General features: G+C 45.4%; 1 protein-coding gene across 1 annotated transcript in view; it reads right to left on the bottom strand.

Moving 5' to 3' along the window:
- GPAT3 (glycerol-3-phosphate acyltransferase 3) overlaps positions 1 to 14,632 on the bottom strand; it is a 161,974-nt gene that overhangs the window by 52,653 nt on the left and 94,689 nt on the right. The window contains exon 4 of the mRNA XM_077275796.1: positions 4,243 to 4,317. Coding sequence (XP_077131911.1) covers positions 4,243 to 4,317 — 75 coding nt within the window. The remainder of the gene's footprint in view (positions 1 to 4,242; positions 4,318 to 14,632) is intronic.

The raw sequence follows: 14,632 nt of genomic DNA, 5'->3' as shown, positions 1-14,632 counted from the left end.
ATACACTTTAAATGGGCTGCCCAAGCAAAATAAATCCTTGCCCAAAAGACAAGATATGCAAAAAAAAATAAACTCAATCATACTCCACTCCCTGCACCCACCTAAATCCAGAGCAGGCTGCTCTGTATTCAGTGCAGAAACCAAAAGCCGTGAATTCACCATTCCAGCAACGACAGAACCGCTGCGGCCTGTGATTGGCTGCAGCAGTCAAGGAACTTTGAGCAGCCGTTCATCATAAAACATCCAATGAAGCGCTGCTCAAGTCACCAGACTGATGCCGCCAACAGGCCACAACAGTCTAGTGGATGGTGGTGGGGTGACATCACTGCTTCCTGTTTCTGCGCAGACCACAAAATGGCCTGTACTGGATCCAAGTGGATGCTGGTAGTTAATGTCAGAATTTGTTATTTTCTACATTTCCCGTCCCCTGTGAAAGTTTTACTTTGACTGGACACCCCCTTAAGTATGGTAGATGTGAGAGACGCAAAAAGGAGAGCACTTGAGCGTTGCTTCTTTATACCCACATAGAACATCATTGTTAAAGCTCCATTCCAGTGTGGATTTTTTTCAGCTCTGACATGCTTGGTGCTAGTAATCTCAGGTCCCTGAACCTAGTCTCATAATTACACGCACCTCTTTTTGGTGATGTTAAGGTCCCGCAGTGCCATCTTGTGAACGCAACTTCTGACTGACTAAAAGTCAGAAGTATAAGTCACAAAACTCAATTTAAAGGGAACCTGTCACCCCGTTTTTTGCAGATGAGTTAAAAATAGCGTTAAATAGGGGCAGAGCTGGGCGTTACATTAGTGTCTTTGTGTGCCTTTATTACCCACCTATGCTGCCGAAATACCTTTGTAAAGTCGCCGTTTTCTGCTGTCACTCACGCTGGTCTGGTCCTATGGGCGTGGTGACAGCGCTGTTTCTCCCCCAGAATCCTGCTCATCATTACGTTGGTGGCGTAGTGGTGTGCGCATGTCCAAAAGGCGAATCCACTGCCCAGGTGATGAAAACCAGCGCGATCTGCGCTATTCAGCCGTTTACCGGTGGGCGCGGCCATCTTTCCTGTGGCCGCGCGTGCGCAGATGGAGCGCTCTGCTGCCCGGGGCTTCAGGAAAATGGCCACCGCGATCTCCATCTGCGCACGCGCGGAATCCCGCAGCCAATTTCCTGAAGCCCCGGGCAGCAGAGCGCTCCATCTGCGCACGCGCGGCCACAGGAAAGATGGCCGCGCCCACCGGTAAACGGCTGAATAGCGCAGATCGCACTGTTTTTCATCACCTGGGCAGTGGATTCGCCTTTTGGACATGCGCACACCACTACGCCACCAATGTAATGATGAGCAGGATTCTGGGGGAGAAACAGCGCTGTCACCACGCCCATAGGACCAGACCAGCGTGAGTGACAGCAGAAAACGGCGACTTTACAAAGGTATTTCGGCAGCATAGGTGGGTAATAAAGGCACACAAAGACACTAATGTAACGCCCAGCTCTGCCCCTATTTAACGCTATTTTTAGCTCATCTTCAAAAAACGGGGTGACAGGTTCCCTTTAAGTAAGAGCAAGAATGAGGCTCTCAAAAACTTAACGCTGCTGGAGCGAACTGGAGGTCACTTTTCAAACACTGGAGCAATCGGTAGTTCACAACCTGCTTTAGAATGACTGGAGCAAATGCTATAAAAAGGTGAAGACGGCGGAGGGCAAATATGAAACTAGGTGTAGAGAACCTAGATTAGAAGAACCACTCCAACACTGCAATATATTTTAAAAAAAACAACTCCAAAACTATGTGGTTCTCCTGAGCTGCAGGAACTTATTGTTTGGACTTATTAATCCTCTGAGAATTGGGTTTTAGACTTTAAGAAATTTTCCACTCCTACTTGGGCTTGGTGTTTATGTTGCATTTTTTTTTCTGTTTATTGTTGAGAAAAAAAACACTGCAACATTTTACAGTACTAGCAAAATGAATGAGATTCCTAAAATTGTATTCGCAAGGTGCAGTTTGTTCCCTTATGTTCTTTGATCTGTGGAGCATTTTTTTTTTTTTTTTTTTTTTAAACATACAGCATGTCAAATGTCTTTCGCATTTTTACTGTAGCTTTTCCCAGTTACAATCAAATTGGGTTAGAACCAAAAATTGTGCGTAATTTCCAATGTGATCTTCTAGCCCAGTGGTTCTCAACCTGCGGGTCGCGACCCTGGGGGGGGGGGGTCGCCTAAAGCCATCGGAAAATACATATTTCCGATGGCTTTAGCCGCTGAGAAGCCACGCTACCGTCTGCAGCAGCGCTATTCAGCTGTAACGCATGCCGTTATAGACGTGCATTCCAAACTGAATCAGACGTGTCTGCATCATCCGTCCGGGGCCTAAGGGGCGGGGGGGGGGGGGAACGCTCCACAGTCCATAGCAGCGCGCCTGCTCATCCATGGCAGCGCATTACGTGTGTCCGGCGCTTGCTGACGTCATCAGTGGGCGGACGCAGCAAGCGCAGGAGGACAGAAGCCTAGGAGGCAGAGAGCCAAGAGAGCCTGCGAGACAGCCTTCTGGTGTAAGAAAGGTCAATAATGTAAAAACAGTACACACACCATACACACAATACTGTGTAAGTGTAAGGTGCTTTTTTGAGTGCTTGATTTTCAGTGCTCAATCTTTTGGACTCCCTTTGATGAAAAAAGGAGGCAAACCATTTTCAGCACTAAATGTACTGCATAGGAAAATGTAGTGTAAATGGGCCCTTTGGCTCCATTCACACTGAGGAATCTGCCAGCCAAATAGGCAGGCAGAATCTTCACTCCTCACAGAGCAGAGTGCCCCGTTTAAACCCATGCTATGCCATGGTGAAATGTTATTTATTGGAATTAGTAATAAATATTTCTCAACATATAATTAAACATAGTTTTTGTGATTAATCACGATGTTTAAATTATAATTGATTTGTAGCAATGAGAATACATAATGCATATCAGGTATTTACATTCCAAATCATAACTGTAGCAAAATTACAGTTATGAAGTAGCCACAAAAATTATTTTTTGGTTTGGGGTCACCACAACATGAGGAACAGTATTGCGGAGTCATGGCATTAGAAAGGTTAAGAAACACTGTTCTAGCCTTTAGTCTACATTTGTGAAGCAAAAAAACCCCAAAACATCAAAACAGCTACATGTCAATATACAGTAAGTGTGTTCTGATCACCCCCTTCACCTTGACAGCTATCATACCGCTGCTGCCGCCTCCTCGCTCGCTCCCGGCCTCTGCTTCTCGTGCGCGCGCGCATACCAGGTTCAGTGCTGCGCGTGTGCACTTCTGATCTTCTGTCGGCACTCCTCTTTGTCTCCTCTATGGTTCTGGAGGACTAGTACCCGGGAGTCGGTCCTCCTTATTGTCCTCTCTATGGTTCTGGAGGTCTGTTACCCTGAAGTGCTACCCTGCCTTTAGGTATTTAAACTGCTTCCTGCCGTCCCTCTGTGCCTGGTTATCATTTGTTCCTTCAGGTGTTCCTGGCCGCTCTTAGTCTCTGTGTAGTTCGTTTTCCCTCTGACTTTGGGTTTATCCTGTCTTTCCTGTATCCTGCTAGCCTCTGCGTTCCCTCAGTTCCTCCGCCAGTCCCTGCACTGCTGCAGTTTACCCATCAGTCCTGTGTGTCTGCAGTACTCACCTATCCCGTGGTCCTACTATCTCCGCCTCTTCTTTGTCTTCTCCCGTCATGGTCCTCCAGCTTCCGTGGCGATAGTCCCTCACGGGCCTGCCCCTAACTCTCCCTGTATAGGGGGCGGTCTATCTGGTCAGCTCGTCTGTGAGGGGTTCGTCGTCGCGGTCTAGAGGGTCCACTTCCCGTTTTCTCTCTTTGAATCGTCACTCACAATAGGACTGCACTCGGATGACATCTGAGTGCAGCCTGATTCTTAGAGCATAACAGCTAGCTCAGTACACACATGCTGCAGAAAAAGCTGTCTGTCTATCGAGGTGCAGAGGGAGTGATTACAGAGCTTATTGTATAGTAGGTGGTGTCTGTTATAGTCCACTGCACCACCTCGATGTCTGAAAGCGAGCGGCTGCAGCAAAAAAACCTAATTTTCTCCCTGTAGCCACTCTTTCAGTTACATAGCCAAACAACATTAAAAGGCCATTTACCTGCAAATTACCACTATATCTACAGTTAAATAGTGTTTTTGTAGGCGGCACATTCACTTTAACTATCTACACATATAATACTGTGTTAGCTCTTCTGAAGATGCATTTACCTGCCGTTCGGCAGCTGCCCAACAAGTGTGGCTCCCATGACCAGCCAGCTGATCCCAATGGTAGCTAAGGTAACCCTGAAACAGAGAAAAAAAAAAAGCTGCAGGTTTAATAGCAGACAATAAATAGGAAAATACAACACACTCTTTGATCAACAAAAGATGAAAATGCTGCTCCCTTTGGGGAAAATGAGCAACCAACTCATATTATGAATCAGTATTTAAAAGCAAGATGAAAAAAAAGTCAATCAATAAAGGAGAATTTTTTAAATCTCTGATCTCTACTCTTTGTACATTATATATTGTACATTTTATAGTAAGCAAAAGTCATTTAACTCCGTTTAATCCTGTTTTCGCCTTTGTGACCAGGTCAATTTTTACAATTCTGACCAGCGTCACTTAATGAGGTAATAACCCTGGAACACTTCAATGGATCCCAGTGATTCTCAGATTGTTTTTTGTGACACATTGCAGTTTATGATCGTGGTAAAATTTGTTCCATATAACTTACGTTAAATTTCTGAAAATATTGGAAATTTGGAAAAACTTTTGAAAATGTCACAATTTTCAAACTCTTAATCTTTATGCCCTTAAACCAGAGAGTTATGTCACACAAAATAGTACATAAATAACATTTCCTATGTCTACTTTACATCAGTACAATTTTTGCAACAATGTTTTTTTGTTACAAAATTAGAAGAAAAAAATGATTACATTTTTACTACAAAAAGAAATGTTTTAGTCCCAGATTTTAAAATTTTCACATGGGGAAATGGGTAAAATTGGTGCCAAAATTTGTCACACAATTTCTGCTGAATGTACCCCATTTGTGACTGTACAGTACCGTTTAGACACACAACGAGACTCAGGGAGAGACAGAGCGCTATTTGACTCTTCGAGAACAAATTATGCTACAATAGTTTCTGGGCTCAATATACAGAGCCCTAAATGCCAGAAGAGCTGCATCCCCCCCCCCAAGTGACCCTATTTTGAAAATTACACTCCTTTGGGAATTTTTTCTACAGTTGTAGTGATGATTTTAACGTCATGGGTGTTTTCTAGAAACAAGCAGCAGTGGATGTTGCTGAGTGAAAATTGCAAACTGCCGTTGTAGTGATCAGTATGTTATGCGCAGCTCATGCTTCTGGAGACATGCACCCATAAATTAGGTGGACTCACAGCGCTACAGAAATGCTAAGCATGTGGTATAGGCACACTGTGGGGCTCAGAAGGGGGGGGGGGGCATTTGGTTTGGGAGTGCAAAATTCTTTTGGAAGGCATAGAGCCAGAGAGCTTATACAGAGTCTTTGTAAGACCAGTAACGTGGAAGCCCTTATATTTCCGTTAACAGATGGACCCAAGTGGGGACTTGCTTTTTTGTGGCTTGAGTTGAAGCTTTTATTGGGAACATTTTACATAACGTTTGGGATCACATCTATCCAGCGCTCTATGCTGAGCACTTATTTTGGAGTTTCCATCTAAATCATCGAGTGACGCAATTCAGATGAAACCTTCAAGGGATCCATTCATTAAAATGAAGCAGCAGGGTTACTCTGGACTCCGTTTGGTCTCTATTCAGTGTTGTTCTTTTCTGAGATGCTTAGAACTGGGGGACTGTGCTTTTATGCACGCCTAAAAAGATGGACATCGCTGGATCACAGGTCAGACAGCGTCCACAGTGTCTCCATCTGCCTCATTATAGGGAATCTTCCGATGGGGGTTCCACCCGAATCACGTATTTCAGAGTTTTATATGGAAAATCCGATATACGTGCTCAGCATAGAGCTCAGGATAAATGTGAGCAGAGTATTACTGTGATCTTTGGGAGACAGAATGAACAAATCAACAGCAGGTGAAGAATTAGTTTTATGTTTTATAAGCTAATCCTTGTGCGGTATAAGCAATATGGCGACGTTATTCCTCAAATCGGTGCGATTACAGCGATACCATATTTATGTCCAAGTTGAAGAAAAATGAAAGCGCACTCACCGGTATTCAGCAGACAGCAATTTTATTCATGTGCAATGTTGCAGTGCAGGGAGGGTAGACAACGCATGGTGGATGACAGCTGTTTCGTGCTATCAAGCACTTCAACAGATCCTATGATACAGCGATACCATATTTATATTGGGTTTTTCTGCTTGGCTGTCACACACCAAAAGCAGCTTTTTTGCATCACCATATCTTGAGAGCTATAATTTTTTGCCACATGTCTGTCGATAGTCATGCGACAGCTTATTTTTTTGTGAGACAAGTTGACTTTTTATTGGTATCATTTTTGGGCACATAACACATTTTGATCACTTTCTATTCCGATTTTTGGGAGGCAGAATGAACACAAACCAGCAATTCAGGAATAGTTTTTTGAAGTTTTTTTATTGCTTTTCCGCATGTGAAAATTGATAAGACAGCTTTATTCTTTCAGGTCAGTACGATTACAGCGATACCACCTTTATATTCTTTTGTGTTTTGCCGCTTTTACACAAAAACTATTTTATAGAAAAAAATAATTGTTTTTGCATCGCTTTATTCTGAGAGCTATAACTTTCTTGTTTTTCTGCTGTCGGAGCAGTATGGCAGCTTGCTTTTTCTGGGACAAGATGATGTTTTCATCGCTACCACTTTTATTTCGATTTAACTTTTTGATCGCGTTTTATTCTATTTTTTGTTCAGCAGCATGATAATAAAGAAAAGGTTATTGCGCTTTTTTTTAAATTATTTTTTAATAACTAGTGTGACAGTTTTCTAGGTCAGGTCATTCCAGATGCGACAATAACAAATGTGTACTTTTTTTGTTTTTACATAAATATACGTATTTATTGTTTGTTTATTTTAATTTTGTGATTTATTTTTTTTTAATAGTTTTAAAACGTAATTTATTTATTTTTTTTACTGTTTTACTTAGTCCCTATATTGGACTTTAACCCCTAAAGCCCCAAGGGTGGTTTGCACGTTAATGACCGGTGATTCTCAGATTGTTTTTTGTGACACATAGCAGTTTATGATCGTGGTAGAATTTGTTCCATATAACTTGCGTTAAATTTCTGAAAATATTGGAAATTTGGAAAAAACTTTTGAAAATGTCACAATTTTCAAACTCTTAGGGTATGTGCACACGTCAGGATTTTTTGCGTTTTTTTCGCGTTTTTTCCCGCTATAAAACCGCGATAAAAACGCGAAAAAAACGCTAACATATGCCTCCTATTATTTACCGTGTATTCTGCATTTTTTGTGCAAATGTTGCGATTTTCGCGGAAAAAAAAGCAACATGTTCATTAAAAATGCGGAATTGCGGGGATTCCGCACACCTAGGAGTCCATTGATCTGCTTACTTCCCGCACGGGGCTGTGCACACCATGCGGGAAGTAAGCAGATTATGTGCGGTTGGTACCCAGGGTGGAGGAGAGGAGAATCTCCTCCACGCACTGGGCACCATATAATTGGCCAAAAAATGGTAGTTACCTGCCGATAACGGTATTTCTCTGATCCCATGATGGCACCACGGAGAGAGGGGTCCGCCCCCAGGGACAGGAAACCTACAGGTGAAAAAGGGCGTACGTACCTCTCTCCCACATCAGTTGGTTTACAGAGCCTTATACAGAACTTCAGCTGCAACTCAATATTTACGCAAATTAAACTTAACCTATTTAACTTAATAGATGCACCGTGACTAAAATTAATTACTAGTACATTATCCAGTGCACACCTGTGTGTGGGAAGGGAGGGAATATACGGGTGCCATCATGGGATCAGAGAAATACCGTTATCGGCAGGTAACTACCATTTTCTCTATCCCCATGATGGCACCACGGAGAGATTTGAATAGATAGAGCTATTAGGGAGGGACCACTGCCTCTAGAACCCTTCGCCCAAAGGTAGGATCAGAGGAAGTCAAGTCTAAGCGATAATGCTTAAAAAATGTAGACTGGGAAGACCAAGTGGCCGCTCTACATATCTGTTGTATTGAAGCGCCAGCTCTCTCCGCCCAGGATGATGCCACTGCTCTGGTCGAATGAGCTTTTATGTTCTCTGGGATGGCTGTCCCACAGGATGAGTAGGATAGGGCGATGGCGTCTCTTATCCATCTTGCTAACGTGGCTTTCGACGCTTTTTGTCCTTTGCGTGGACCCTGGAAGCAGACAAACAGAGCCCTATCCTTCCTGCACTCCCTAGTGGCTGATAGATACCGAACTAGACACCTTCTTACGTCTAGGGTATGCAGTGTTTTTTCCCCCTCATTTTCAGGTTTGGGACAAAAGGAGGGTAAGGAAATTTCTTGCGTTCTGTGAAACTGTGACGCTATTTTAGGGAGATAAGCTGGGTCAGTTTTTAGAATGACTCTGTCATCAAGTATCTGAGTAAAGGGCGGGCATGAAGATAACGCTTGTATATCGCTGACACGGCGAGCTGAGGTTAGGGCCACTAGGAGTGTGGTTTTCAGAGACAGGATCTTTAAAGGGACTTCTGTCAGGGGCTCAAAGGGAGGTTTGGTTAGAGCGTTTAGTACGAGGTTTAGATCCCATGGGGGAGAGTTGTGGAGGGGAATGGGTCTGGACCTAGATGAGGCTTTAATAAATCGCATGACCCAACGATTTCTGGCCAGATCGTGATTATACAGAGCTGCTAAGGCTGCTACCTGAACTTTTAGTGTACTTGTAGCCAAACCTCTTTCCAGGCCTTTCTGTAAAAACTCAAGGACTTTCCCAATAGGAATTTCCCCGGACGGGTCTGCCCCTGATACTGATATGAATTTTTTCCACACTTTCCCATATATTCTAGTGGTTACGGGTTTTCTACTTTGTAATAGAGTGGACACCAAGTTAGGAGAGAACCCTTTGTCCCTTAGTAACCTCCTTTCAAAAGCCACGCTGTCATGTGTAAATTTTTCACATTGGGGTGAAACACTGGGCCCTGGGACAGAAGTTTCGGGGTGTCTGGTAGAACCCATGGACTTGATATGGACATTTTTCTTAGCCAAGAAAACCATATTCTGCGGGGCCAGAATGGCGCTATTAGTATCACTGTAGACCTCTCCTCCCGAATTTTCCTCAGCACTAAGGGGATGAGTGACATTGGAGGGAACGCGTAGGCAAGGTGATAGTTCCAAGGAATTGTCAAAGCGTCTAGAGCTACAGGGTTCCCCCGGGGATCGATTGAGCAGAATGTTTCTACTTTGCGGTTTTGACTGTTCGCGAATAGGTCTATTACTGGTAGGCCCCAGAGATTCACGATCTGATCGAAGACCGATTGGTTTAGCTCCCACTCTCCCTGTTTTAAGCATGTTCTGCTCAGGAAGTCTGCAGTTTGGTTTTCGGAGCCTTTTAAGTGGAGAGCTGTCAAGGACTTTAGACTGTGTTCCGCTATGTGGAAGATGGATTGGGTTACCTCCATCAGAGCTCGACACCTGGTTCCCCCTTGGTGGTTTAGATATGCCACAACCACTTGGTTGTCCGAAAACACTTTTACGTGATGACCGTGCAGGAGATATAGGAAGTGTGTTAGGGCCAGTTTTACCGCTAGCAGCTCTTTCATGTTGGAAGAGTCTGGCTCCTGACTTTTGTTCCAACTTCCCTGTGCCACTTGATCGCCTATATGTGCTCCCCAGCCCCAGGGGCTTGCATCTGTTGTTAGAATCTTTTCCGTCGGTAGCGCCCAAGGAACCCCTTTGGCTAGATTCCCTGGGTCTGCCCACCATGCTAGGGAGTGTATTGTATTTGGAGAAATAGTTAACCGCCCGTCTAAATTTCCGTGCAGAGATATGCCTAAATTTAAGGTCTCCCACTGTAGATCCCGGGAATGAAGTTGTGCCCATTGAACTGCCGGAATACAGGCAGTCATAGAGCCCAGGAGGGACATTGCTCTCCTCGGAGTGGTCACTGGGGATACCGTCAGCTGTAATACGGCTTGTGTCATTTTTTGTACCTTCTCCTGAGGAAGATAACATGTCTGCGTGTTCGAGTCTAGGACTATCCCCAAGTACTCCTGTACCCGAGATGGCACCATTTTGGACTTGGGTATGTTTAGCAGCCACCCTAGACTCGACAGAGAAGTAATGACCAGATTCAACTGTTGTTCGCAGTGTTGAAATGAGTTCCCTACCACGAGTAGGTCGTCTAGATAGGGAACTATTAGGATGTTCTGTTCCCGTATGTGGGCCATTACCTCTGACATTATTTTCGTGAATACTCGAGGAGCGATAGCTATCCCGAAGGGGAGAGCTCGGAATTGTAAGTGTTTGATCTCCCCCTGGATATTCACTGCCAATCTGAGATATTTTTGGTAATCTCTGTGTATGGGCACATGGTAGTACGCGTCTCGTAAATCTAAAACAGTCATGAAACACCGAGGAAAGAGTATTCTTACGCAAGATTTTATTGTTTCCATTTTGAAATGTTGTATCTCCAGGAAACTGTTTAGTTTTTTGAGATTTATGATCGTTCTGTACGATCCGTCCGGTTTTTTCCGGAGAAAGAGGGGAGAATAGAACCCCGTGCCTCTTTCCTGGTATGGAACTTCTTGCAATACATCTTTCTGGATTAGGCTCAGAATTTCCTTCTGGAGAGCTGACTGTTCGAGTGACTGTTTTTGAGGCGTTACCATGAAGGAGTTGCCGGGAGGGACACGAAATTTGAATTTGAGGCCTTCTCGTATAATGCCTAAAATCCAAGGGCTGTTTGAAATTCTTTCCCAGGCTGGAAGAAACTTCGCTAGTCTCCCTCCGACCCGGGAAGTACCTTCATTGGGATTTTTTATTATCTGGAGGGGGGTTTTTGTTGAACAAGAAGCCCCTGTTTTTGTTTCTTCTGTCTTCCCATCCGTCTTTATTTCCTTTTGGAGGTCTTCTGCGCATGAACTTTCTGTTCCGAAAGGAGCGCCTATATGACTGGTTGGGGAACCCGGGAAAGGATTTCTTTTTATCTCCCGCTTTGTCGAGGATGTCGTCCAACGTTGACCCAAACAGGAATTCACCCTCGCAAGGTATTGAACAAAGCTTGGTCTTTGTCTGCAGATCCCCCGGCCAGCACTTCAGCCACAGGGCGCGTCTTGCGGCGTTTGAGAAGGAAGCCGACCTGGCTGACAATCTTGCCGAGTCCACCGAAGCGTCCGCCAAAAAAGCTGCTGCTCCTTTCATCATGGACACTGACTTTTGTAATGTCTCTCTTGGGACTTTCTGTTTTAGTTGAGAATCCAAATGCTCAAGCCATACCATCAGAGCACGGGCCGTGCATGTGGCTGCGATGGCTGGCTTTAGGCCCCCTCCTGCCGCTTCCCAGGAGTTTTTTAAGAAGGTGTCTGCCTTTTTGTCCATTGGATCCTTCAGAGTGCCCATGTCCTCAAAGGGCAGGGCGAACTTTTTAGAGGCCTTTGCTATGGCCACATCCAGTTTGGGTGCCTTGCTCCAGGATGAGCAGGCTGGGTCATCGAACGGGTACTTTCTCTTGGGGGTCAAGAGTACTTTTTTTTCTGGTTTCTTCCATTCTTTCTTGATCAAAGAATGAATTTTTTCATTTATTGGAAATACTCTTCTTTTCTTTTGTTCTAATCCGCTGAACATTTTGTCCTGTGCTGTTCTTTTAGGGCGTTCGTCTACCAGACCCATAGTTGTTCTGATGGCCTTTATCAATGCGTCCGTCTCCTCGATGGGGAAGCAACTGCGTCCCCCCTCTGATGATAGTGAGGAGGTTCCGGATGTTGATGAATCATTAGAGTCAGATGTTTCATTTTCTGATTCGTCTATACTGGACTCGGGAGACTTATGACCTGATCTATGTTTTTTCCTCGGAATTTTAATGCTTTTGAGGGCATTTTCCACTTGATTTTTTATAAGAGTTTTTAGGTCTGACGCGAACGCCGGAGATTCCTCCTGGATGGTTTTTTCTATGCAGGGCCCGCATAGCTTCTTTTCCAATGAGGAAGATAGCTCTTCCGAACATATCGCACACACTTTGTGTTTTGATTTGGATGTACATTTCCTTCCCTAAGAGAGAAAAGAAAAATAATCTCGTATTATGTTACCACTTCCACGTGGATCACTCACCCTTTACGGCTAAGAGATACCGTCTCTGGCCTCGGGACTGTATCCACTGGTTTTGTCGCTGGCCGAGTGTTTCCTCCAGAGACTCGGCTGCGTTGAGACCCTGATCGTCCGCTGCTGCTGTGTTGTTGGGATGAAGCATTCCCCTTGCGCTGATGTTGTGAGCGCGGACGCGGTACTTGCTCAGGTGATGATTGTGCACATTCCTGTGCCTCTTGTGGTTCTTTGCCGCTCATAGTGGCTCCGCACTGCGTTTGCCAAAAGAGAGGGTTTTCCACGTTTTCTCTGCTGAGAACGCTGTTTTTTAAACTTGCCGCCGGCAGAAGCGGTCATCTGCGCATGCGCGCGCGTCACTTCCGGTTCGCTGCACAGGCGTCCTATAGGGAGGATATTAGTGGGGACGCCTGTGCGCGCGTTTCAACGTTCCGCCCGAGCCCGTGCTTCCGGTTTGGGCGGCGGTTCAGCGGTGACCTGCGGCGCTTATGCTCTAGCGCCTCTGTGATGGTAGCGTAGCCGCCGCTACCCCCATGCACTGATTAGCGGTGTAGAGGCTGTAACGGTGACCGCCGCCACCTGCCTCTTTCCTCACCCCCTTTTTTTTTTTTTTTTCCTTGAGGAAGGCAGGCTCGGACCTCTTCACTGCCTTCCCCTGCAACACTCACCCGTAGGGCCCGCCGACCCCCGTGGTGGTGCCTCAGGGTCGGATGAAAAGGGGGGAGAAAACCTACTGGACACAGCCGTGACAGGGCGCCCCCTGTCAGGAACCGACCGGCCAGCACCCTGGAATCCCACGAAGAATCCTTTAGGTACGTGCTGTAGGTTCCCCGTCAGGGACAGGAAACCAACTGATGTGGGAGAGAGGTACGCCCTTTTTCACCTGTAGGTTTCCTGTCCCTGGGGGCGGACCCCTCTCTCCGTGGTGCCATCATGGGGATAGAGAAATAAAAGAATTAAAATAAAAAATAGTCCTACACTCACCTTCGATGTCCCCCGCAGTGTTCCCGCCTCACCGCTGCATGCTGCCGCTTCGGTTCTCATAGCTGGTGTGCGCTGAAGGACTTGTGATGACGTCACTGTCTTGTGATTGGTCGTGAGTAGTGTTGAGCATTCCGATACCGCGGGTATCGGCCGATACTTAGCGGTATCGGAATTTCGATACCGAGATCCGATACTTGCCGCGTATCGGATACCGGAATCGGAAGTTCCCAGGATTCAAACTGCACAACTTTGTACGAAATCAGCCAATGAGACTGATTCCAAGTGTGGGCACATCCTGTTCAGCATGGAGGGCCTGAAACTACTGGCAAGGCTGTGATTGGCTGCTGAAATGATGTCATGATGCAGTTTAAAAGTCGCTGGCGCCATTTTGTGCTCACTCTGCTGTGAATTCAGTTAGTGACAGGACGCTGTTTGCTGACTGAGGGCCAGTTTAGAGATAGCGATTTGCTACTTTGTGCTTTTCCAAGGCTAATTTAGCAACCGCTGTGTTCACCTACTAATCACCTTGCTTTTGCCTTGTAGCGCTGTTTTCACAGCGATCTGCAAGGTCTGTGTGTGTGTGTGAGTGCAGCCCACTCTCTAGTCTGAGTGCAGCCACATAGGCCATCCATAGCTGGTTGTATTCAGTTCAGGGAGGGTGGTTCATTGCCTCATACTGTTCTTTTTTTTTTTTTTCCAAGTAGTGTAGTCTGCTGCTAATTTTTTCAAAAACATCTTATTAGTGTCTTTCCACCCGTCTCCAGCTAATTTGTGGAAAAACACTACATAGGATAACGTAGAGGAGGGTTTTTGGGCCTTGCAGCGCCGTTTACGGCTGTCTGCACGGTCTCCGTGTGACTGCAGCTTGCCCTGTAGTCTGTGAGCAGCCATAGCCTGGTTGTCTCCAGCTCAGGGTTCTTCACTGCGTCATACCGCAAAATCAATTTTCCTTTTGTTTTAAGTAGTGCAGGCTGCTGCACATTTTTTCAAAAAATTCCTATTAGTGTCTTTCCACCCGTCTCCAGCTAACTTGTGGAAAAACACTACATAGGATAACGTAGAGGAGGGTTTTTGGGCCTTGCAGCGCCGTTTACGGCTGTCTGCACGGTCTCCGTGTGACTGCAGATCTCTCTGTCGTCAGTTCAGCCCCCCAAAAATAAATAAATAATAAAGTTCACCAAACACACCAGTGACACCACTTTACATTTGTGTAGGCCACATTAGCTCATATTAAAGTCTAGTCCACACTTTAGAAAATTAGTGTTTCTTATACCTGTTAGGAGTTGTTCAGGAATAAGCACACAAAGCCGTTAGTACTTTTCTGCTTATCTTTATCAGTCAACCAAGATGAAGAAGGCAGTGAGTAAGGCACGTGGGCGC

The sequence above is a fragment of the Ranitomeya variabilis genome, chromosome 1 (genome assembly GCF_051348905.1).
Source record: "Ranitomeya variabilis isolate aRanVar5 chromosome 1, aRanVar5.hap1, whole genome shotgun sequence".
Taxonomy (NCBI): domain Eukaryota; kingdom Metazoa; phylum Chordata; class Amphibia; order Anura; family Dendrobatidae; genus Ranitomeya; species Ranitomeya variabilis.
This window is presented reverse-complemented; position numbering and strand designations above follow the sequence as displayed.